Source organism: Aulostomus chinensis, chromosome 9, assembly GCF_037954235.1.
Source record: "Aulostomus chinensis isolate RoL2024-O1b breed Wild chromosome 9, RoL_Achi_v1.0, whole genome shotgun sequence".
NCBI lineage: Eukaryota > Metazoa > Chordata > Actinopteri > Syngnathiformes > Aulostomidae > Aulostomus > Aulostomus chinensis.
In genome coordinates, this window is record NC_141328.1 from 27,683,395 (window position 1) to 27,709,102 (window position 25,708).

At 45.6% G+C, this 25,708-nt stretch overlaps 3 protein-coding genes across 9 annotated transcripts in view; 2 read left to right on the forward strand and 1 right to left on the reverse strand.

The window, feature by feature from the left end:
* Positions 1–20,386, reverse strand: lmbr1l (limb development membrane protein 1-like). 2 transcript variants are annotated; one of them, XM_086214791.1, is made up of 17 exons: positions 20,103–20,386; positions 8,607–8,691; positions 6,698–6,731; positions 6,251–6,390; positions 5,671–5,774; positions 5,448–5,571; positions 5,293–5,361; positions 5,136–5,200; positions 4,970–5,042; positions 4,796–4,882; positions 4,580–4,656; positions 4,418–4,495; positions 4,257–4,330; positions 4,058–4,148; positions 3,362–3,428; positions 3,036–3,197; positions 1–2,503 (listed from the first exon to the last, which is right to left on the reverse strand). In XM_086214791.1, the coding sequence occupies exons 2-17, from the start codon at positions 8,659–8,661 to the stop codon at positions 2,418–2,420; spliced, it is 1,386 nt and encodes a 461-aa protein (XP_086070917.1). In that variant the 5' UTR covers positions 8,662–8,691; positions 20,103–20,386; the 3' UTR covers positions 1–2,417. The 2 variants fall into 2 exon arrangements, with proteins under 2 accessions (XP_086070917.1, XP_086070916.1); XM_086214790.1 differs by lacking the exon at positions 20,103–20,386 and adding an exon at positions 15,226–15,626.
* On the forward strand, positions 16,834–20,080 carry dnajc22 (DnaJ (Hsp40) homolog, subfamily C, member 22). 2 transcript variants are annotated; one of them, XM_086214793.1, is made up of 5 exons: positions 16,834–16,967; positions 17,084–17,309; positions 18,370–18,961; positions 19,029–19,321; positions 19,420–20,080. In XM_086214793.1, exons 3-5 carry the CDS (start codon positions 18,424–18,426, stop codon positions 19,594–19,596), a joined length of 1,008 nt encoding a protein of 335 aa, XP_086070919.1. In that variant the 5' UTR covers positions 16,834–16,967; positions 17,084–17,309; positions 18,370–18,423; the 3' UTR covers positions 19,597–20,080. The 2 variants fall into 2 exon arrangements, with proteins under 2 accessions (XP_086070919.1, XP_086070920.1); XM_086214794.1 differs by having other exon boundaries at positions 16,845–16,967; positions 17,158–17,309.
* ikzf4 (IKAROS family zinc finger 4) overlaps positions 20,166–25,708 on the forward strand; it is an 8,340-nt gene continuing 2,797 nt past the window's right edge. The window contains exons 1-7 of one of the 5 annotated variants that reach the window (XM_086214787.1): positions 20,166–20,256; positions 22,613–22,667; positions 22,764–22,871; positions 23,624–23,926; positions 24,062–24,229; positions 24,891–25,043; positions 25,243–25,374. In XM_086214787.1, the coding sequence (XP_086070913.1) occupies positions 22,628–22,667; positions 22,764–22,871; positions 23,624–23,926; positions 24,062–24,229; positions 24,891–25,043; positions 25,243–25,374 (904 nt within the window). In that variant the 5' untranslated portion in view covers positions 20,166–20,256; positions 22,613–22,627. Of the gene's footprint in view, positions 20,257–20,319; positions 20,544–22,612; positions 22,668–22,763; positions 22,872–23,623; positions 23,927–24,061; positions 24,230–24,890; positions 25,044–25,242; positions 25,375–25,708 lie in introns of those variants that run through there. The other 4 variants (XM_086214786.1, XM_086214788.1, XM_086214785.1 and 1 more) reach the window with 4 other exon arrangements.

A 25,708-nucleotide genomic window follows, 5' to 3' on the forward strand; every position in this document is an offset into this window, starting at 1 on the left:
TCCAAGTGCAAAAAACACAACAGCTTTTTTTTTTTAATTTTATGACAAAATACATTCACTTGGCATCATTCAGCAAAGAGCAGATTAAGAGTACTCGGATTGTTGTCACTTCTTAACCTCACAAGTGAGAACTTGGGTCTGGAGTGTTCATTCATCCCACTGGACAAACGAAACGTCTCGAACACACTTCTTATATCGGGCTCATGTGTCACTTCCTCGCAGCTCAAGTCTCCAGATGTGCAACGAATGTTACGGCGACATTTGAGTTGGTTTCCTTCAAACAGAGGAAACACAGTGCAAAACAAAACCCAAAGCAAATAAGCTTAATTAAAACATCCAACGAAACAAAACAAGAAACGCAAACAAAAAATCAAGGAGGAGAAATTAATCAGAGCTGGGGGTTTTTCTTGAACTGACTTGAGAAAAATGAGAAGAGGAAATGAACAATAGGCAAGGAAGAGGGATGGAAGACAGGGAGGTGGGTGGACGGTGGGGACGTGGACGAGTGAATGTGAGCGTGTGTTGGTTCTCCTCCTGATTTGTTGAGTTTTTATCTGGCACTTGCATCGCGGCAGGGAAAGCGTGGGCTAGCGCTGTGGTGGCGTCGAGGCTGGACCCTGCTGACAGACAGCCCAAAATACAGCTTTCTTCTACTGTTGATTAAAGAAGTGTAGCGAGAGGGTGGAGGGGTGTAGAGCACAGACGCCCACACCCGTCACACCCAACGCTTCACATCAGTCACCCTTTAGTTACATTTGGTAGAATATCGCAGCGCCAGAGGAATTTACCGCAAGTCACCTTGATGTGTATCTAAATCTATAAAAAGAAAAAGGCACAAAGCAGATAAAAACAAGACAACTCTGTTTGTTTCCGCTCATGAAGCATCCATTGTTGAAAACTGTTTTAACAAAATTTGAGAGCATGACAAAAGTAAACAATAAACACGATAGTTCATCTTTGAGAGCGACTCTAAAGATTTTCTTTGTCTCATATGCATCACATTCAACATTTTAACTGGAAAATTCTCTGTATAATGAACTCAACATGTGAAGAATAAATCCCACAATGCCCATAAATAGTACAAAAAAAACAAAACAGTACATGATAAACTTTGTGTTCCCAAAAACCCAAAAGAAAATTCCCAGGGAAAAAAGAAAAAAAAAGTAAAAGGGGAGATAAGTAAACCTCAGCGCGCTCTGCACAGAGTCGTCCCAGAGAGCAAGACAACCTGACACATCGGGAGCTTTGAGATACGCTGCCCCCTGCTGGTCACACTAACATCTAGTCAGCTGCTGATACAGCAGCGAAGGCACACAATGACACAGGATCACAGTTACAGCGATGACAAGTTACAGCTGGTAAAGAAAATAAAAATTTCAGTTCTCAGGAGATAAAAGCGGCGCAGGAGCGCGTCGCGTGGCAAGATGGTCACGTTTGCTTTTCACAGAACTTTGCAACACTTTCACCAGGATGCGCGGTGGAGATGAAAGATACCGGAAGGCTTGTAGCAAAATTCTAAGTTGCCACTGGTGTAGTCAAAGTGTGCTTTTACTTATATATGTATATATATCTATCTATATATATAGCTTAGATATATGTATGTATATATAATATATATACACACACATTGCACTTGCCCTGGAAAATTCTTAATTCACAGTTTGATTGGTCCAAGTCACAAGTTTCTCCAGATGAGTGTCATATGGCATTCAAAATGACTGCATATGACAAAGTGTAAAGCTTTATTTTAGTGTACATTTGTGCAAGAGTAATCTTGTGACTCAGCAAGTTTGTCATTAAAAACCGTGCTGAATGATGAATGAATGAATGCTCTTCAGCTGACCTCCTGACCCCCGTGTGGATCCACAGAAGTCGAGACGCTCGGCGGCATTTTCTCCCTTCCTCTCGTTAACTGGGATTACACCGGTTCAGACCAGATCACATGGAGCTGAGTTTCAAACTTAAAATAGTGGAACAACCGAGGAGAGGAAAACGCAGGGAAACCACACAGAGAGGGAGCACTCAGCCGACCAGGGGCAGGAAGAGGAAATGACATCACAGCTACAGCGTCATATTTCAAAATAACTTTGCTGACCTTCACGTGTCAGCAGCGACCTGCTGATGCCGTTTCTGTTCAAGATGGCAGTACTGACAGTATGGCTTTATACCCTGTTGCCCCTTTTCTAGTCATAAGCTCAGATGTACACGCTCGCCGCCTCTGCAGCCAAAAAAGGCTGCTGGTGATTTGGTCCACCGAAACATCATCAAGCAGAGATCCGCCACACCGGTCTCCTTCTACGGAGCGACCGCATCGCCAGGTGAGGGGACTGAACTGTCTTCAATCAAATAGGAGCACATTTGAGGGGAGGGCTCAGTCCCAAAAAAGGTTGGAAAGGCAGTGGTGAGGAGGGAAAGTGTCACTGGATTTTTGAGAGTCCACTGGCCAGGAGGAGTCTGAAGGGGACGGTGGAGCGTGACACAGTTAAAGGCAGTCGGTGGAGACCTGTACCAAAAAAAAAAAAAAAAGAGAAGAAAAAAACCACTATCAAATTATGCACAATCACAGGGTGGAGCTCAAATCATGCAAAGCTGGGAAAAATAGAGTTTTAGGTGCAGTAAAAGTCGATTAATCACAGAACAAAAGTGAGTTGGGAGGCAGTGGGAAAGTGAGCTGCCACAGTGCAAAGATGCTATCTGTGCTGTGAGGAAGGGAGCTGTGTGTATGTGTGTGTTTGTGTTGGGTGGAGGGTTAAGAGTGGGTGTGCTGCGAGGGGTCTAGGGCGGTGTGCCTGAAGGTCCCCGAGGGGATCTGACTCTCCTCTTGTCCCTTTACACTTTCCTGAGAGAATTGTATTCTTTCTATCTAAGGAAAGGAGACCAGCCCACAGGGAAATGGGGCCAAAGGTGGGAAAACTAAAAGACACAACTATCCAAGTGCAACAGCTCAACACAGTCTCTCTCTCTCTCACACACACACACTAATCTACAATGTGATTTGTTTATGCCTTGTATGAATAAGATTAGAGTCGACTGACCGAATGCTCGGATGAGCTCTCTCTGCACCGCCCAGGTGACGGTCTTGATGAGGGAGGCGGATGTGAGCCCGGCAAACATCATGTTGTAGAGGAAGACGACGTAGAAGTTCCCCAGCCAGTTATAGCGACCAAAGTCTCCCAGCAGATCGAAGCGAGTGATTCCTGACGCCAGACAAATACAGAACCGTGACTCGGCTACTGAAGCCACCTGCAGCTCCAGCATGAAAGGGATACAGATGCCCCCTGGTGGCCGTGATCGGAACTACAAGGCTGACTGTACTGCATGTTATCATTGAAAAATACTAGGTGTTTGGTTGTGTTCTTACCGAGAGTGCGTGAAAAGACCGGAAGTGCTGAGCTCAGGATGAGAAGTGAAACGCAGTTTGCGATTATCTGAAACAAACATATTTGTTAATGTACACACATACAGTAACCCCACTCACTGTTCATCTCCCAACAAAACACTGCAACCTCTAGTGCCCACTGGCTGCTCCATCAAGCTGTTGAAGTGACTTTTCATCATTCTAACATGAATGACAATGGCTGACACACGTACGACCGTGAGGGAGCCGACTCATTTTGTTCCCTCTCACGTTCAACTGAAACATACAACAACCAAACGAAGGCTGCTAGCGTGGCGCTCGTGTTGCTCCTCCCTGCCGTACGCATTTAATCGTCTCAGTGGGCATGAATGAAGAGCTTGTCTGACTGCTGCTGGGGTTACATGAGGTTTTTCTATCCTCATTTTCTCCTTGTTGTCATCGACTGAATTGATTTTGAACCTGACACGGTGTAGTAAGAAATCAAATTGAGACAAACATTTCTTTCTCTCTTCCCGTTTTACCGCTACAGCTGCAATCTTAACATTCCTCTGAAAGAGTTCATTTCAGTTTGCTGAATTTGTAACTAAATAAACAAATTAAAAAGTGTCTGGGGGGCTTCATCTCTGAAATGTGACATTACCTCAACAACAGAACGGCAGGTCTGAAAGGAAGCATTAGAGGGGGCAAACGGTCAGATACCTGTGTGAGGTTGGTGTCCTGAGCACGAGGCAGCAGGCTGATGAAGAGAGGCGAGCTGTAGAAGCCCACCACTGACGACACCATCAGGTAGCTGGCGAGCTCGTTAAAGGACAACATGGGAAGGAGGCGTTGGGTACAAAGACACTAAACCGCATCCGGAATGTATGAACGCGGCAGCACCAGTCAGACAAAAGGATACAAGATGAGGACGACTTGAACTGCAGCGCCCAGCGAGCCGAACATGGAGAAGGAGACCATCCCCAGGTGAGGGTCCTAACAGGTACAAACAAAACAGAAATCACGACTGTGCACCGAGGACTTGCTGCCCCGCACGGAGCCTAATGTGCTCTCAGTCCTCACCTCCATCCCCCTGGGCATGGCCGTCTCATCCAGGAGCAACTCCAACACATTGAAGCACACCATCAGCACACACATCACCTGAACGCACAAAAAACATCATTTAATCACAAACCGACAGCTGCCTTGAAAACTCTTGGTTATAAACTCTTAAGGGGTGCACACCGTCAGCGCGAGGAGCACCAGCATGGCCAGAGGATAACCCAGGTTCCGCTGCCACGGTGACGCCTTCCTCCTCATCTCTGAGGAGAAAACGGATTACAGACGATGAATCGGAATCAGAAATACTCCACTGACCCTCGCGGGGACATTCTGCAGAATTTCTTCAATTCATGCAGCAGGTGGAGCTGAGCCGAGTCAGACACTCTCAGTCCCACTTACCCAGAGCGATGCGCTTGCTCCGGACTGCTTGGTGCTCTTTTTTCATGGCCTCCGTGTTCAGCATGACCCAGTATGACGTGCTGCCACCTTCAAGACACGATACAGACGGAGAGTTGATCAGTCAGCTCCAACCTCAAATCATCAGCAAAAAGATGCTTGGGGTTTCTGTCTCACATCTCAGTTTCCTGGAGAGAGAGTCTTCCTCAAATGAGGTGCAGCTGAGTGTGTCCTCAACATCCTCAAACAGCTGTGGGGAGGGGGGGGGGGGTTGCATCATCCACAAACATGAGACAAATGTTGATATGAACACTATGCTGGGATTCATGGGACTGTCACTCACCCGGGGTTTAACCATGAGGCTGCCAGTTACGCTGAACATTCTTGACAACCCAAAAGGTGTGCACACTGGACACAGACACACAGGCGATGAGATCTGAACGTGCCATTCTGTAGGTTTACAGCACGTCAAGTAAAGTAATTGTGATAAAGAAACTCACACAGAAGCAGCAAGACTCCAAACAGAGAGATGCCTGAGTACAAGTAGGGAAGGTAATACTCCCACAGGTCTGAGGAGCAGAGGACGAGAAGGACATTAAGAGTCTGGAACAACCGGCCGTTTACTGAAGCGGCAGGCATGATTTAGGTGACCCACCGTAGAGGCTCTTCCTGGCCATATTATCGTGGAGAAGGGCTGATGCCACCCACACAATGCCCAGCACAAGCAGAGCCAGCAGCAACAGCAGTACAACTGCTTCGTATACTCGTGCCATTACCCCCTACACACACACACACACAATATTTTCTGTTGCAAACAAACAACACTGCCAAGTTCAACTGTCAGGATTCTGTGCGTGAGGAGACACTGAAGCTGGTACCTTTTTGGACCCTGCAAATCCCTCAGACTCCGTGAAGAAGTAGGCGAAGGGCATGAGGAAGACCAGGGACAAGTTGGAGAAGAGGAACACTAGATTCCATAAGCCTGACAGAGGGGGAGAGAAATATTAAAGTATTACATTTCACCAGCATTCAGAGGGTTTAAAGTTGCTGTTCCACAGTAAACCACTGGGAGGCATATTGAGGCGTTGCCAAGCGGTGAATCACACCAAACTATGTGCAGTTGGAAAAAAGGAAACACCAAAAAGAAAAAAGTGAAAATCTGAACTTTCCCTCACCCCAAGGATGAATCAACTGGACTTCCACACTGAACAACTACTTCTCATCCTCGATGGTCAATCTAAAATACACTGACAGCTTGATGCAAGCAGCAGCTGTTGGACCTTTTTTTTTTTTTTTAAACCACAAACACACACAATCCATAGTAATCAGCTGTTTGGACACAAGCCAGTCGGTAGTATTGATTTCCAGCTCATTACCAGCAAACATCCTCATCAAATCTGCTCTGACTGTGACACCCGACTCGTGTGTGTCTGTGTGATGTCGATGACTCGGTTGTACCGTGGATGAGAGATCCATTGAGCCACTGCATGTAGTAGCTCTGCGGGAAGGTGAGCAGCACCTCGTTAGACAGAATGGAGATGGGGAGAAGAAGGACAGCACACACAGCAACCGACAGGGTGAATGTGCACAACCACAACCTGGGAGAGAAGAGGAGAGGCGCGCCATCAGTGACCCTTGTCCCCACACGTGCATCTGTGTTTAGCTGCAGCCTGGGTGAAAGGCTAGCGAAGCTGGGATAAGGTCATGGTGCCAGCGTGTAAGGACGAAGGGCGCACAGACACAGAACGCCCTCGTCTAAATCAACAGCCGCATAAACACACGGCAATAAAACAACAGCCAAATGGACTAAAGTACAAGCTCAGTCACTCACGGCCGCTCTAATCATGGCGAGTGAGTGAGAACAGATTGCTCAGGGTCAGTTAATCATTCCAGGTTTTCACTTACGCAATTTTGTTGACGGTGGCATCTTCAATATCCTCTGAAAGAGAAGAATATCCAGATTAGCTAATTATTGAACACACAACCTTGCGAGGAAGCTGACAGTGTTAATCAAGACGGACCAACATTTGTTTTTATCCTTTATAACCACAGAAAGTCTGAACAGATCAATATGAGTTGGATGACTAATTAACAGTAAAAGCTGTTGGGGGAGTGTGTGTGTGTACTGTAGTTGCACACACACACACACACACACACACACACAGGAAAGTTGCCAGAGCAGCAGCAACAGTCCACATCAGAGTGAAGAGAGAAGCACTTTTGCTGGTCTCAGAGTGGGGAGTGGGGGGAGTGCATGTCAGGAACATTCTGTTCAAGGACGACTTTGAGTCTCCAGTAAAAATTAAATTACAAACATAAAAGAATGGCAAAGGGTAAAGCATTAGGAACAACAGGAGGGACCCAGAAGACTCTTATGAACGACATAAAAACATTATTTGTACTGTAACACAAATAACATGCTGTGGAGTTCTAACGCTGTGCAACGCACATTTCTGTTTATGGTTACACAACAATAACCATGTGAGTGTAACGTCTCTGTATCAACATGCATGGATATTAGGTGATGAGGTAAAGCCTGAGGAATAAAAACCAGTTCTTCTCCCTGATTTTCAAAGCAGCTCTGTAGAATGGTGTTGCCCAATCGTCATGTAGCTGCAGGGTCCAACTGCCCTGGTGCCGTTTATACCACGGTGACATTTACAGTGAGCTAATGCACGGCAGATTTCTGGAAAAAAAACAACAAAGAAGAATGGTTCTGACACACCCAGCAACAGCTGAGCGGAGCCAGCTGGACATCCCACATCTGCTTCCAATCGTGGCGAGTTATTGGATTTGTTATGTAACCGACAGCCGTGCAACCCCAGAGAACTTTAAACTGCATTGTCGGAGTTTTAATAATGAGATAGGGGATGTACAGGCGGAATGAGAATTACACTGGCAGTGGTTTGTAGCGCTGCAATTGTTAAATAAGATTACTTCCACCACAGAGTTCGTGTGATCGCCGGTGTCGGCCTGTTAGCAGGGGAACTGAAAAGCAGTGGCTGGTGGGGCTGTCCAGAACACAGACGAATCCCAGTATTACCCACTGCAATTATCAAAGCACAGGAGGCTGCAATAATTGTTAAAGCTCACTGTGTGTCAAAATAAGACTTTCACTCCTCATTCTGCAGACTTAAGAGAAGATCTTGGTTTGATTCTGATCCCAGACTACACACATCAGAAACAGCCCAAACCTAAGATTCTATTTACTAAAATGTTTGAAAAGCATCATAACTGATATCCAGGAGGTTGGAACCTACTGGTTTGATTGTTACTGATTGGGCCAAACACAGTTTTATACTCTGTTCCTTTCAGTGGTGTTTTCATGTGCTCGCTGACGAGGTCTCAAGTTGTCGTTCGTCTAAACACAGACGCCTTCAGCTACAACTCTGTGTTTATCTTGGAGCAGCAACATTCTTCGCAGGCCCTCCACCATCCTGATCTGCGGGGGTGCGGCCTGAAGAGCCTGCTGCATGTTAGAAAACACCCCTGCACCTTCAGGGGCCTTCAGCGCACGTCCGCAGCAACCACGCATGAAATTAGACTTTAATGAAGACCTCAAGACATAGTGGCGATTGACTGTGAGCCTTTGATGGATAACTCTCAGAACAGTTTATGGGTCTTTTTCAAACTGGAACCGTGTGTGTGTGTGTGTGTGTGTGTGTGTGTGTGCATGTGTATGGGGGGGGGGGTAGAGAAAACTACAAACAAGCTTCTCTGGTGGGATATTTTTTGGAGCATCTTCTCATTTCAAAGCCAGTCAAGGAAAGAACCCACCTGTAGTGCCTTGATTAACAGACACTTTCAAACTTACCCGTGACAAACTCTGCAGCCTTCTTGAAGTGTGTCAGTATGAGGTAGGACACCATGTACAGGCATGTAAACAGGAGCACGCAGATCTGCACCACACAGAGAGGAACTCGATTAGCCATGCACATCTCGACAAACACGGAGAAGGTTTTACGTGCCTCTTCAGACAACGACTGATATGAAGATCAAGCAGCGTTAACACTTTTCTCTGCTGTGTCCGGCACAAGTTCTGACTCACATGTTTATCAAGCCTGTTTGACTTGGCACACTGACAGAAGTCTAAGAACTGAGGGTGACTATGAGGCGCGGGATGTCCAGAAGAGACAGAACCGGAAAGGAACAGAGAGAGGAAATGAGATGGCAAACAGACGGCCACAGCTATGAATGTTCTGTTCTCAACAGATTTGCAGAAAGAAACCAAATAGAATATCTGCAAATGCCAAAAACATTCACCATTTTGCCAAAGCCGAGACGGACAGATGGAGCCTGAAGATTATCACTACAGTCAAGTAAAGACAACAAAATGGGTGACAGTGAGATACTACCAGGGATCAAGCAGAGAAAAGAGGGTTAATACCAGCAATTGAGCCCCTGCGCTCACTACAACCAGGAACAAATTTAGGCTAAGCCTATAGTCACGATGGGCGCCTGGGGAAGAAATCAACATGGTGTCACAAGACTGAGGTGTGTTGCTTGAATGACCACGGTGCGATAGAAGACCTGTTGCAGTAAAAACGACAACAACAAAAAAAATCAACCAATTGCTACAGGAGAGAAGGCAGCCAGTTAATACACACATCCAACATGCCCATCTTGGACTCTGCGGATGCTGCAGTGAAAACCTGAGAGGCTGCGTGAAAGGTTGCTGTCAAAATAGGAAGCGAGAGATAAATGTTCATCTGACAGCTTCTGTTCCATGCAACAAATTCTCTCGTCTACACAGACGTGTAAATAACTACTTTGTATGATTTAACGTCTGCAGTCATGCAATCCAACCCCCCCAGGCCGGAACGCTCTCCTCGCACTTGAAAACAAAGACACTCTATAGATACAGATTTGACATATTTGCAATTCTTTGATTATCATCCCCAGTGGGGAAAATGGTTCAGTGTGCAGAGAAAATCAGAGGTAAAGAACCAAACTACCCCAGTCAGCAGAATGATGACAACCTGATCCTGTCAACAACCTCCGCCGGCATCGAAGATGCACGCACTTTTCAGAAAACTGATTTACAACTTGCCACTTCACGACAAGGAGAGCCTGAATGTCAAGCACATGCAGGACAGGGATGCCTCGTCAAGTTGAAGGTGATGTTAGCATCGGGCTAAGCTGTGAGGAGAAACGGCAAGCGGTTTAGCCAGCTGCTTTTCTCAGGTGGTGTGAATGCGTTCAAGCCTTAGCCCAGACGATCATTAATAGCTTCCATTAATTACATCGACCAATCAGCGCGCCGCGTTAGCTTTGACTTATCACTGAAGCTGAGCGGCATTCTGTCCTGACGCTGATGAAAAACAACACGGCCACCTTCATCGAGATTCACCTCTTTTAAGAACACCTGTAAGCAGTCAGCAGGTTCGGGGACAGACGCTGCCAAACCACAAGCAGAGATCAACAGCAGCAGCACACATATTGAGACCAACATATTAATGATGCGCATGGACATTGATAAAGGCCAGGAGTTCATTACATGAGTTTTCCAATTATTGCTTCACTACAGTGCTACAATCCAACACACATACACACACCACCGCCGAAACTAGTCAGACAGTGCTTCTACAGATCAGTGTTATTATTATGTTAATCTATGAATCCATCATGGACTGGCAGTGACATATGGTAGGGCAACAGGCGGGGTTAGGGTCTGGGCCTCTCTGCTTCCAGGAGGTGCAAGATGTTGACCCACTTCAGAGGGAGACCAGATGAATGGAGCTGCTGCGTCATCAACAAGGAACAAAACACGCGTCCAAATACTCTCATCAGAAACATTCTATCATCAACAAGCAGTTTAAAAACCCTGACCGCCACCCGGCTCAAACACTCGACCACATTACGTCTAAAATTAATAAAAACTTTCCAATAAAAGTTGATCTATTTAGAAATAAAAAGAATGTGACGACGAAAGTAGGCGCTCTACATCGTAGCTGCAGCATCATGCAAACAATGGGCCATACACAACTAATCAGCTCAGTCCACACATTGTTCAACCCTGCAGTCTAATTTGGCAACAAGTGTGTTTGGTTAATCCCATAAACACAAATCAGGATACAAATAGTTGCGGGGGGGGGCGCAGAAAATGCCGTGCAGCCACGTGCAGGCTGGCGGTGCATCGCGGCCAGCGAGGAAAGACAGGAACGTCTTGGCATTTAAAACAAAATTCCAGGGCTCAGAGTTCACCGAAATAAATTTGTGTGCCGATACAAGCAAAAACACAACAATGTAGCTTTACGGTGTTAACCTCTCACCTGGCTTCGGAGGCCCACTGAAGGCCAAGAGGGCAGAGTGGCGCTGGAACCACACCGCCTCACCAAATGTCATGTGGACACGGTCTGTGACCCTCAGAGACATGAACGCCAGTGACAAATGCGATGATTTAATGATGAAAGACTTGTTAGTCGGCTTGAACTTCACGTTCGCTCACTCGGACTCAGGGCTTGAAAAAGCTCTATTCACTCCCTGAGGCCAAATTTAAAAAGAAAAAAAAAAGAAATTATGTTGTAAAGTATCTATCAAGTGAAGCCACTTCATTTCCCTGAAAAGTCGCAGTTTGGATGAAACTATCAGCCAAAAGTCAGGTTGTGTAAGTAATGGAGGAGAAGGTAGAAGGACAAAGGCATCCCTGCAGCCCCCAGGAGGCGTTCTTCAAGGGTTATTGACTTCTTATACAAAGACTACAGTGTGATCAACATCACAACCGCAACATGCAAAGCACGCGGCCTGAAAAATCACAGACAGGGAAGAAACAGCCGCCGACTTTGTTCAGTATTTGAAAACTTCATAGTAAAAGGACCTCGTCCCTCTGTGGGTGTTACGTCAGCAGCATCCAGGCTGCCGCCCAGTTCAGCATCCAAGTCATAATGGCCGCCATCGCTCACGAGCCAACAGAGAGGAGATTCATTACTGACTTTGCACCGATCTGGGGATGAAGTCAGTATGACACCCGATTCTGATATTCCAGATCAGATATTAGATTTCTATCTATTTCACAGCTAGAACACCAAAACAATGATAGACGCTAGTATTGTGGGTGAAAGCATCTCGATCCTGACAAAGCAAACAGCTGGGTTGTGCAGTCAAGCCAGTCAAAAGCAGAGCTGAACCAGTTCTCCCGCCATGGTGGACTAATGGGTCTCAACATGGCGCTGGAAAGCTTCACTTGTGGGGCATCACATTTCTGATCTGCTGGATCCGATTGTGACCTTTTGTTCTCGTCATTGATCCCTCAGCAGGGACAGGGTGTGAGCTCCTGGCTCCATCGCCCGGAGGATTACACTTACATCATATCACGTAGGCCAGTTATCTAATCCAGGCTCATTTCATTAGATTATTTACAACACTGGATGAAATCAGGTGAGGCTTCCCAGTCACTGCTTCTGCTGAACTTTTTGGGGGTAAAAAAAAAAAGAAAAAAAAAGAAAAGTGAGGCAGATATTTTGTTACGTAAACCTGCGGTCGGCAAAATGTACCTTAAAGTACCACAAGTTCTCACTGTGCCAAATTGCCAGATTCAGTGTCATGTTGTTTACCGCACACGCAAGCATTATTTCAACACCGTGAGAGAACTTACACACTCCAACCGGAGAGCCTGGTGACGGGTTCAACCCCTGAACCTGCTGGCTATGGGGGGACTCAGTTAATCCGTGTCTAATTAATTCATTAAATCTATTCATAGCTGGTAAAGAATAGCCGTCAACTGGCAGGACTCAGCAGTTTCCGACGGCTACAGCAGCAGAGGGAGGTCACCTCCCATCTACACTGCAAGTCAAACCACATTTTTAACATTTAACCGCGCTGCACAATTATCACGTCAAAAATATGAAAATGTGCAGGACTACAGGAGATGCTCATTTGATTTTATACAAATGGCACAACTGGAACTTCAAGTCTGCCCACATCCTATAAAACTTGACCATATTTAACACGGTCCATACAGTTTTTGGTCACGAGCGCCAACTTCCTTTGGCAGCCATGTTGGATGATTGATTTTTACTCATGCCACATTTGAGGGCTTTCCCCCCTGTCCACAGAGTAGCTCACCAAAACTGAAGAAACCTTTGGAGTGTTCTCGAGAGGATCTGATCTACATCCCCATCACAGCTAACTTCCTGCGGCAGCCGTATGGCTGGGTTTCCGCTGGCAGGCAGGGATGGGTGATGCGAGGGTGGGTGTGCCACATTCACAACAATTGAAACTGTCCGGCGTTGTGACAGGAACACGAGGCCTTGCGAGAGTGACTGAAACAGCCCTGCATGGCGGCTCTGAAGGGCCTGGAGCCATCAGGTTTGTTTTACGTGCTGACATTTACATCTTCACCTGCCATTGTGTGTTGTGGTTGTTCTCTGAATGCGATATTGACATTTTACTATATTGTTGCATTTCTGCAGCACATTCATGTCTCCAGCCGACCAGCACTGAGGAGATGATCAGCTGGAGACCGCAGGCCGGCCAGGAGCTTAAGAAGAGGTCGTCAACAAATAGCATCAGGTCTTCAGGTGAAGAGGACAATGGCAACACAAGGGCATTAGAACAAATATGGGCTTCTCAGTTGTTACCTCCACCAAGGAGGTTGTGTTTGGCTTATTTGTCTTCAAGCAGGATTACACAAACCTACTTGGCCAAACTCCACCAGGCGAACATGTGGCGCAGCAGCCACAGAAGAGCCTGCGATATTTGGGATCGGAGCGGGAGACCCCTTTAGAACAACTTTGTCCTCAGCCGAGTTCTGCAGAGTGACCTTCTAGTTTCTCACGTGTAAGTATAGTGTGGAGCAGAGCTGTTTCAAAGTGTGAGGCGGGACTCCTCGGGGGGTGCAGACACTTTCAGGGGCAGCGCGGTGAACGGGAGTGAAGGCATATTTGTTATGAAAGGTGGGACGGCCTAAAAAGTTGGAGTTCAGGGATACAGCAGTTCAGGGGGAACGTTACTGGTTCTCCTAATTTCCAAGAGTCGGACACCAATAAGGAACACGGGACAGACTCTTAAGATATATTTTGTGACCCTGAAGTTATGCAATACAGCAAGATTAAGCTAGCTTGGCTAAATAATTGACTGTTCATGGGATCAAATAGCAATAATGATCCTATCTAGAACATCCAGAAACAAAAGTTGAGGTAACAAAGTGGAGGAGAAGCATCAGACTTGAAAACCCCCAGTAAAGGCAGTGAATGAGACGAGTGATCGTGGTACCGTCCGCTCGGTTGACCCGGGACACCAGGATCACAACGCAGAATCACTTTAAAATACTTGTCACAATTTCCAACAGGCCAAAGTGACGTGATGTCTTCATTTGGTGTCATAATGACAAAAAAAAAAACGCCAAATCCTTCTACTCACAAGCCTGAAACCAGCAGCTTTGAGATTCTCACTCGGAAAAAAACAAAAACAAAAAAAACAACCCACAGGCAACTTAGCAATTATTAAAATAATCATTTTTTTCTAGGTGAGTTAGAACTATTAATTGTTGCAGATCTACACCTGATGTAGGTGGACTGGACTCAGTTGAAGCATGCCCCCCCCCCCCCCCCACCTAAACATTCAGGTGCTGTGGAGCGAACTCAGTGTCCGTTGGTCAGCGCAGTGAACACACAGCTGTAAGTACTAAGGTGGAGCACATACTGCTCACAGGCCTCCTATCAGATGATACAGGCATCCTGAGATGGAATGCAGTTGTTGGTTAAGTTTTTCCTGATGTGAGTCGCTTGTGGCTTCATTTTTTCCTTTCGTCTGGTACAATTTAGCCTCTGGGTGTTGTTTTTTTTTTTTCCTTTTCCTTTTCTTCTCTGTGTGCAGCTTAGAAAACCAAGAAATAAGAGAAAAATTAAACACAGACTTCGGGCTAGGCAGCATTAAAGTTTTTGCTCATGAGCACGAGGCGCTATGGTATAGGGGATGTATTCCACCTCAGGAAACCAGCTCGCCCTTTTTTGAGGGTTAACGGTCAGTGTGTGTGTGCTGTGCTGTCAGGGAATTGATCTTTATGATAGGACTGAAGTTCGGGGCGGTTACACGCCGGCTGATTCTTACTTTCACAGTTTGAACTGAATGTATGAAGCAAGCAAAGACAGTCAGGAAGAGAGAGCAGGGTCCCAGGAGGAGGATGTTCCTATGGCGTAACGCTGCCCGCAGGTCAGCTGCGTCCATGCAACAATGAAGGTCTCCCTGCGAGTGTTGATGCTCATTAACATCATGAAGACACACTCAAGTGTTAACGTTTGTTGGTGGAGGCTGAAATATGAGACGAACGCGACAGGACGCCGGGAGCAGCACAATCTCCAAGTCACACACAACAAGTAAAGAAAGGTCCATCAACGTGGCTTTTAGTCCTGCGGTGTCAGGGCGGCAGACGCTATTGTTTGCAACATATGCACATTAAACCAACCAACGACTCCTGCGAGCCCAGCACTTACTATGGTCTCCCGGACTCGGTTGTGGAAAAGTTGCTCTCTGACCGACACGTCGTCCGTTTCCATTCTCCGAAACCATTCCAGTATGCTGGAGCTTAAAAGCACGGGGCGACCAGGTTAAAATGTTAAAACGGCAGCATCTTCTTGGTAACGCCGAGGATGTGAGGCTGGTTAGCCCGGCGGCATTTAACGACTGTGGACGCCTGAGCTAGCCGCTGCTGCTACACTCAACTTTGATAAACCTAGGAAGGGGGAGGGGCCTTCAGGGGCGGGGCCAGAGAGAGGGCGGGACAGTTACAGGTAGCTGTCAATCATCGCGATCACTGTCACGTTGATGCTATACGTGCAAGTTTGACGTGTTTGCCTAAATTAGAGATTAAACTGAAGGTGCCCAAACTCCTTCCTTTGAAGAGCCAAAACCCAAACTAAATGAGGGCCGTGGAAAAACGTAAAAAGGACATGTCATGTTTTTGAAGTGGCCTTTAACCGTGAAGAACCGTCTCGGCTCTCACACGTCTTCTTACTTTCCTCGTGTCAAACTGACGTCCTTCAGAAGGTGACCCTCGACCGCCTGATCAGATTTGGAAAAAAGAAAGGGGGATTCCCAATGAATGAGAAGTGTATTTTTCCTCGCAATAAAAGAAAACTGCATAAGATAGCAATAGACAACAATTACAATCTGATTCTGATAGGATTGCATAAATTATTAATAATTTTACCGTCCTATAATTATTTTTTAGAAGAAAATTAATGTCCCACATTGAAGCATTGTGGGCCAAATATGGCTCCTCTATGGGCAGCCCTGAACTAAACCTAACAGAGAATTAAACAATTTAACACAAAAATGTTGAAGTAGCCAAGGATACCAGCGCCGACTGTTTACTTACTTAATTATAAATATTGAGTAGTGTATATGCAGTATAAGTACCTTACAATAGGAAGTGTATATCCAGTCAGAAATACTGACATCTGGTGGTTTAAATGTAGGCCTACATGCTTACAATACTAATTAATAATACAATATTTAAGATGTTTCTTCAGTTTTCAAACTACATTGCCCTGCATACTTGAACTTGCCCCTTCATATTTCCCTTAATTTGTACGCACATTGTTTAAAATTATAATTCTTAATGTATCCAATAAAGTGTAAAACTTAAAGGAGTGAAAAACTCATATTTAAATGAGCTCCATGAACTTATAAAATGCTGTATGCCCAGTTAATTCATAATCTGTTATTATTTGTAATATCAAAATATACAGCGGCCCGGTGGAGCAGTGGTCCTCCCTGTGGCCCCCCAGCAAGAAGGTTGTGGGTGGAGCCCCGGCTGCAGCACGGGGTCTTTCTGGGTGAGTCTCCATGTTCTCCCTGTTCCTGCTGGGTTCTCTCTGGTACTCCAGCTTCCTCCACAGTCCAAAGACATCAAGAGGGACCAGGTTAATCCAGACTCTAAATTGACCGTAGGCATGGCTGGGAGAGCCAATGGTTGTCTGTCTCTATGTGTTGGCCCTGCCATGGACTGGTGACCTGTCCAGGGGGAAGGCTGCTGGGATAGGCTCCACCCTCACCACCCTCAACAGGAGAAGAGGGGGAACATGGAGGGAGGGATGGATGGAGGGATCAAATTATACATTTTATTAATAATACTTGTATTCTTTCAAGTAGCTTTTGTCATTTCCTTATTTTTAGACCATGTTGTATTGATAGTTTTACTCATCGGCTAAGCCCATGGATACTTAGGACACCGGTATTTTTGTTGTTCTTTCCAGGATCCGTGTATATTTAAAACATGTGAATTCAGGGATGTAGTTGGTTGCTGAAGAAATGTGTGTTTTGTTCTGTGTTTGTAATGTTTGTTAAAAGGCTAACAGAGCGAGCGGCCACTGTTTGACACAGCCCTCCGGCTTCTCCCCACCTTCTCATTTCATATGATCAAGGGGCCCAAATCAAGTCATCCTGTGTGGAGGCCACAGCGGCAGCTTTATTGTCATGAATCAAAGTCCAACTGTTGCAACAACGTGAGGTAACTGTAACTACGGAAAGGACTGGAAAGGATTTCTTGGCAGAAGAAATTGAAATAATGGTCACAGTAAGTAACCTAGTTTTATCTAACTTAAGTTGGTCATAAATATATAAATTATTTTTGACACTCAACTTGAACCCATGGATGAACTGAGAATGGGTTCTTTAGAGATATACTGGTGCCTTGTGTTACATTGGTGACATTTGGTAAGACAACGTGACGTAGTTTCCTTTAAAAAGCTCCCGTTGGTGTTTAGAATTAATTACAAAACGAACGTGATTACCTACCATTCATGACCCACGATGACCTTTTACAACTTTGTTCAAGTGCAGGGAGGTGGATAGCAAGGATGAAAATATTCAGTGTAACTCAGACATTTAACAGGGAACACGTTAAGCCAGTGACGTGAGGTGATCTGATCAACAGATTGAGTGTGACAAAGATTCTTTGTCCTTCCGGAGCCAAAATCATGAGAGCTCCTCGGACGGAGCAGACCAAGGTCCACGTACCGACAACAACAGTTCTTTATTATCCTCCAAGGGATTTTTGGTGTTGTGGATAGACAACAGGCGCCAGAAACAAAACCTCCTTGGCAGAGGTCATAATATGAAAAGTAAGGGTGCAGAATAATATCAGGGCATCATCTTTATCGGCAGACGCTGGGCCTCGGTTTGGGTCTGATGGCGGATATTTAACGGTTTCGCACCAATGTTTTAATCTTGTTGCTCATCACCTGTTGTTTACGATGAGAAAACAACGTTTTAAAGGGATTTTCCAAATGTGTTACCCATGAAAAACACAGTCTTCTACCATTACAGTTTACAAGTGTATTACAGTTTGTAAATTTTTTTTTTAAAGTTTTTTTTTTATAAATAGCGACATTCCTGTCAGCCAAATCAGCTGTAAAAAACATATCAGATATGGTCAAAATCCAATATTGTGCATCCCTAGTAAAAAACACAAAATGGGTAAATAAAACTGTTCAATGAAAAAAGACAAAACTAATGGTCATGCATCAAACCATATGCAACCAGATAAAACACTGACTGCAACAATTTAAGCTACGCTAAAGTTACGAACTGCAGGTTTCCCCCTCGGGAATAAGACTAAACCTGTTTCCCTGCAGGGACTCATCACGGATGCGTGACTCACCTGCGCTGGGGCACACAGAGGCTGCAGGATGGCAAAAAGTATCATGGTAGCCTACACCCTGTGGGCCACGGGGGGGCCTCTGGGTCTCCACCATCTATATTTAGGGAGAGACAGTCACGCTCTGCTATGGATGCTAACCCTGGGAGGATTTGGCTTCGGCTGGATCAGAGAGGTCATACGTATCCCTGCGTATGTCAGCGAAGCCAATCAAGATGCAGAGAAAGAGAGGAGGAGACCCTCGATCCCTCCTCCTGTAAGCCCTGTCAGGTTTGCCGGACAGGTGTGTGTTGGGATCTACTTTGGCACCGTGGCCCTAATTGGACTGAACTCGCTCAGTTTCTTCTACTTGATGGTTCTGCCTTTATGTGTGGGCGCAGGTGTGCATCTGGTGTCTAATGTCGGCCAGCAGACGTCCGATCTCCAAAAAACTCTGACCACCTGTCTCATAACTTCTCCAATATTCTATGGTAGCACTCTATCTCCTCTCCCCATCAGCCTGGCCGCCAGCGTCACCGCTACACAGCATCGTAGGTTCAAAGCAAATCCTGGAAGCACACGGAATCTAGGTAAGATACCGCCCATACAACACATGGCTCCGCTACACGGGTTATTTAAGTGATGTTCTCTGCTCAGGTCCACGGCTTTACAGGCTGGGTCTGGCTTGGCTGGCCTTCTCTGCTCCTCTGGGTTACTGTATTTTCCACAACACCACAGCGACACTGTACTACCTGTCTGACTGTGTGGCAGCACTGCTGGATATGTTCTGGTTCCTGCCTTGGCTCAGAAGTGCAGTGGAGTACATTCTCTTGATGCCATATCAAATCTTGTGTGTGTTGACTGGAGGCGGGTACTACGAGGGGGCTTGGGGGGAGGTGCTGGAAATACTGCTCAAAGAGTACAGCGAGAGGGAGAAGGAGGCGCTGCAGGTGAGCTATCTCACTACTCTGGGGAGCCCGTGCAGTTTGACGTGCGTCTCATCCTATAAACACTCCCGCAGTCTTCATTTCCCACTGGTGTGTTGCAGATATTGTCTTTGGGAGCGGAGGCCTCCCTGGAAGAGATAACTCGTGGCTACAGGGAGCAGGCCAAGATTTGGCACCCAGACCACAACCCCAGCAAGGAAGCAGAGGAAATGTTTATGAAGATTCACAGGGCTTACGAGGTCCTTCAACGGAGACACAGGCCGCATCAATTCAAGTAGCCGTCCCGTGTTGCTCCGTGACTGTCCTCACTGGGAGGGGGACATGACTCCTGCACTATATCAGTCCTTGTTGTTTGTGGAAAGAGAGAGGATGCTCAGGGACTTGGCATCATCACCTGTTACTAATGTATTTCCACTTGTCAAGCATGGTTACCATGGCAGAGTTGGTCCCTGATAAGATGAAAACAGAAGTTTGCTGCCACACAGTGGTGCCTTCCAGGTAGTAGCACCTTAAATGAATCCACCACAAACAATTTATGTTTTTAAGAGTGCCGTCTTCCTATTAAACGCATAATAAGGTGTCTTTTTAGTTCTTCGTCTATCGTATTGTGTAGTCTGCTGTCCTTGTGCTGCGCTTGGCTACGACCGCATTTCGACTTGCACTTGAAACGTTGATTTTTTTAAAGTCGCGCCATAAAAAACCCAAAATGTTTTATAATAATGTCATAAAAGTTTATGATCAGAACACACAGACACTGAATAAAAAAAATAAAGAGATTACCAACCTTTGCCACTCTCCAAGCGTATTTCCTGGATATAACTTCATCCCAAACATCGTCACAATGGCCGGATCACATATTTGCAGTCATTCTGGACTAGAAGAGTTTTATCAGCGATGTTCTTGAGCAGCAGCCGCCGCCTGTGAGCTCGTCGGATGGCGTAAGTTTGAGGCACCTGTACCCTCGGCTGACATGCATCGATGCATTCGGCAATCACTGAATCAAGAGCTCTGGTGTACAATTATTCGGCCTGTATCCCAGCATGGGCCCGGAAGTTGTTTGGGATTCCCAGGTAAAAAAAAAAAAAAAAAAAAAAAAAAAAAAAAAAAAAATCCCGGAGATGCTGTCGTCGCCTGGGAAAACAAACAGCTATCCAGACACTTAAAGGGAAAACAAGGATCGGTCGCCAGGTAAGGACGAGGCTTGTGGACTCCACCGCGGCGCTCGGTAAGCCCATCCGTCGGTTTCAATTTGGAAGTACGGCATGTTTTTGAGTAGTTGATAGGGTAAATGCCATTTTGTCGTGTGGTCGGGTGCCATAGCAACGGCTCATGAGAAACATTGTGCAGCCCAGGCCAGTTTGACGTGCTCGGTGTTGGATGACAGCTGCGTTTATGCGGACAGTCGCAACTCCTGCAACAAATTAGCGTTGTGTCTCGCCGCCGTCTGACCGAGCGGAGCGGCGACATGGACTCAACCCAGCGAGCAGCTACAACAAGTGGCCACATCTATGTGGAGAAGCGTGCTCGTTATTTGACTACATGTCTCTGTTTGAAAGCACAGCCGCCCAACCGAGAGGGTGGAGGGGGAGGGGGGGTGAAGCGAGGATGGCAAGGGAAGGGTCGGCGGTGTTACCGCCGTGCCCTGGTGTGACTGGCGCGTCTCCCCGGCAGCATCAGTGCCTGTTGCTCTCCCGGCGCGGCCAATGCCAGGCTGAGATGTGTTGTCTCCTCCCCCCCTGCTCGCTCCACTGTCTCCTCTGTCCACTGCTGTCATCCATTTGAGCTGAAGCTGCAGCGTTTCACATCTGCTTCCCTTTCCCTTCATTTTCAACGTGAGGTGAAACGGAGATGAACTTTGTTTTTTCATGAAATCAACATCGGGGCAGCTGGGAGGCTGAGACTACTGTTGACTCAGGTGGAAAACTGGGAAGTTCATACGAATATCACATGATGACAAATACATGGAGCACCCTGTCTTTTATTCTCTCTAACTGCCACTGCCTGTGTGTATATTTTAGGGGAAAGTAGGGATCAGTTGGTTTTCAGTTTGGCCCATTTCTGCCTCAAATATTTGTCATTTTTTGTATTATAGGTATGTTATTATTGGCTGGCCTTTATTTTACTCAGTAATTTACCAAAGCGGAGCAAAAATACACATAAATGTCCTTAAAGGAGTCTGTAAAATTTGACGTCGCTTCTTTTTTCTTCCGTTCCGTTTGGTGAAAGCCTCCTGGCGGCTTGAGAGACCCTCACATTCATCCAGAAAATGTTTTAGGAGTTATGTTATTAAGGCGTTGAGTTATTCGTAATTTACAGTTTCTTCAATGTTACATTGGGTGCAGTTTTCTTATGTATTTTTCATATCACTATTCATAAAGAAATTCTCCATTAATCACAAGTTAATTCAAAAAGCAGCCGTGTCTTGGGGGTTGTTTTTCTTTTTTCTTTTTTCACTTTTGGTAAAGGAATTTTAACATTCACTGCAACTGAATGTCCATCATGGGCCTCCTTGACTTACTAGTTGTTTTTGTGTTACACTGCTTTGCTTTTGTACAGGCGTGACTAATAAGTTGGCCAGTGCACATGGCTCTCTCTTCAGATAGTAACGTAAAATAACTTTTGAGAATTCTATCTTACCCCCTGCACGCTGTGGTTCAGATCAGCAGCGTGGTGTAGCGGTGGGACTCCACGTGGGTGATTTCCAGTGTAAGGTGTTTCCACCACTTTGTCCACCCTCTGAATTTTAACTCCTCCTTCACCGCTCCATTAGCTCTGTATAAAAATGGAGGATCTGGCATTCACCGTAGCTGGGTACAGTGCAGAGGAATCTACATGACACAGATTTAACACAGGAAAACTCAAGTTTACTGGAGTAGGCCATCACAGTCGAGCTGTTGTTAGGCACCTGGAACAGAAACAGACAGCCACACCTCCTAAGTGTACTTGACAAGGTCAGTATCTAAATTATTGTCTCTCTATAAATGAAAGAAATCTCTGTACCTCTGGCCGTCAGTGACTCCACTGACTCGCCCACTCATCTGGTTGATGCAAGACATGGCGCCCGCCAGGAAAGCGCAGAGCTCAGAGTTTGAGGGTCTGAGATGACAGCTGACAAAGATGAGAGAGCTTCAGAGATAAAACAGCAAACTTCAGAGATAAAACAGCAAACTTCAGAGATAAAACAGCAAACTTCAGAGATAAAACAGCAAAGTGCTTAGGACTTCTTCTTTCTTTTTTTTTAAATGCTCATTTTGAATGTGAAAATGAAACATCTTTTTAATCACTTTCCTGTAGGCATCTGGTGAGAGAATGAATGCTGATGACTGCAATGGACGCTCATATGCACCAGGTGTGTTTATGCACGAAGGGACAGCACGTGTGCATGTCTGTATCTTGTCTCTAGACTGTTGTTTTTTTTAATAACACAGGTTTATCTGCATTTCAGGCAACGGAGGAAAGTCATCAACAGAGCAGGATTTTTACGGTGGGTTGCAGGGTCCTTCAGCAAGATCTCCAAACTGTCAGCAGTCGTCGCTGCACTGCTCCCTCAATGGTGAGTTATCGCCGTCTGTTGTACTGGATCTTGGTCATGTGGGTTTCACAGGCTTCATCATTAAAAGTACTTGGGAAGTTAAGTGGGTTTTTTTTTTTCCTCAAGTCAGATGTCAGATGATGTCACAGGTGGCAGCGTGGCAGACTGAGATCCCAGTCGCGATTCTTCCGGGATAGAAATCCAAGTCTGGTCAGAGATCCAAGTCTGGTCAGAGATCCAAGTCTGGGGGGGATCTGAGATAAGAGTCAGGGTTCTGTATGGCTTTGATGTGGTGCACAGGATGCATTATGATAGATGGCATCCTGGGATGAGAGTCAGGATTCTTCCTGGGAGCAAAATTAGAATTCACTGATGATGGCGGCCAACCAGCGATTGGAAGGGAGACTCTGAGAACAAAGTGTGAAGGTTGAAGTCTCCCGGGATCAAAGTCAGATCTCTCTGATCAAAGGTAGAGATCAAAGCCAGAACAAAGATATTTGTTCAAATCCAATAAACTTGGAGTAAACTGGCATCAGCCAGTTCCTCTGGCCTTTCTCTCCAGCGGTGGGCATCGTGTGCAGGCCACAGGACTCTAAGCCATCAAAGTGCTTTCGCTGTGCACATCCACCACAATTTAAACTCCAAATTCACAGATTTTTATTATCACAAAGACGACTGAAAGCCTTTTGATCTAGAGACGCTTAGACATGCAAACACGAGTGAATCGAACCAGGCGCCGTGGCCTTCAACATATTCATACTTTCCCCTCCCAGCAAACTCCATCAAGGTTGAGCTGTGCAGTGAGGATGAGTCACTCGGTGCCCCACAGCCAGAAAGCAGAGAGGCAGTAAGAGATAACAGCCAGAGGGATGGCAGAGGAGAGCCCATGGAAGAAGGGGGTGCAGAGTACACCGGGGATGGGAGAGACAGAGTGAATCTCTACAGTGACATGTCCAGTCCAAATGCTGCTTCACCAGGACCTATCCGGCTGCCCAGTGGGAAGCTGCAGTGTGAGGTGTGCGGGATGATCTGTATTGGCCCCAATGTGCTGATGGTACACAAGCGTAGCCACACCGGTGAGAACAAGCTGGCAGCGCAGTGTTCATGGCATTGATACTTTAAAAAAACCAAAAACTTCATGGATTAAAAAGCACATTAGAACTATTTACACGATCCCGCGTGAAAGCCTTCATCCATTCATGTGTCCTTAGGTGAGAGGCCGTTCCAGTGTAGCCAGTGTGGAGCTTCCTTCACACAAAAGGGGAACTTATTGCGCCACATCAAGTTGCATTCAGGAGAGAAGCCTTTCAAATGTCCCATTTGCAACTATGCCTGCCGCAGGAGAGATGCCCTGACCGGACATCTACGCACACACGCAGGTAAACTACTCACAACTCAAAAAAAATATTCACCAAAAATGTTCTCCTCGTTCCTTAGTGTTTTAGATATGCTGTGTGAGGAGAGAATTCAAAAAAGAATTCTCCATTGGAGGAACTTTGTAACTTTGTTTTTTTTACCCATTATTATCATTCTCATTATTATTATTATTATTATTAATATTGTTATTATCAAAATGGCCCATTTCTCCCTTCTGTGAAGCTCAGAGGAAATAAGCATGTAATGTAAAATATGACATTTGAAAACAGGAAATCCTGCCGGTGTTTTCAATTTGAGAGCACGCATTCAATAGGTAGTCAGTCTCCGTAGGTGAGGCAGGTCTCAAGTCTCAAGTTCATTTTCAGAGAAAAGATTTGTACTAACCGGATTTCAGCAGATTGACGTCACTGTTTCCAATAATGGTTCACTTCGGTGGAACGTTTCGGTTGTAGGTTACGCATTTTTCTGTGGTCACTGCCGACCAACCCAGAAGAATTTCAAGAATTTCAAACGAGCGGGGAAAATCCTCTCGCTGAAGCTGGCCAATGAGAGGCGTTTTTGATTGGCATTAAAAAAAAAAAAAGACGACGACGATAGGATGCAATTGTCTGTGCCTTTCCTTCGATTCAAGTAAACGTATTTAATATTTTCTCTGAATTACAGTTTCTTCTCCAACAGTGGGGAAACCTTTCAAGTGCAGCTACTGTAGTCGCAGCTACAAACAACAGAGCACACTGGAGGAACATCTAGAGCGCTGCCATAGTTATCTGAAGAGCCTGGAACACCAGGCAGCCGTCAAGACACAGACAGCTCAGGGTAGCACATCACACACACACACACACACACACACACACACACACACACACACACACCTGAAGCACATCAAACTTCATAGACAAGCAGCCTGGTAATCCACATATGATTGTAAATATATGCAGTGAGGCAGTTTGAACATTTTTAAACACACAGTCACTCGACATACTGATGTTTGGAGCCTTTTTTTTTTTGTTGGCAGGTGACGAGTCAGTGAATACAGAGACAATGGCGAAACCTGCGCTTCAGCCGACCAATGAAAAAATCCAGTTTGTGGACAGATTGTCTATTAGCATCACCAAACGCAAGAGATCAACACCACAGAAGTTTTTGGGTGAGTATTTAAATTATACATATATATATATATATATATATATAAATACATATATACTGTTTTTTATATAACTGAGTGAATCCGTCCTCATCCAGCTGTAAAAGATGCCTCCTCTTTGGAGTTCTTTTCAAGTATGGAAACGTAAAAACTATTCTAACGTGTAACACAGTCAAATGTTTTTTTCTGAGTGTTTGATATTTTTTTTGTGCGTTAAATTTTTTTGCAGGGCAAAAATCTCTGTCGGGGCAAATGAAAGAAATGAAATTTTTTTAAAAAATGCTGCGTCAAACAGAATTATTTCGAAACTGAAATATTCCATGCAGCCTGGTAGGTT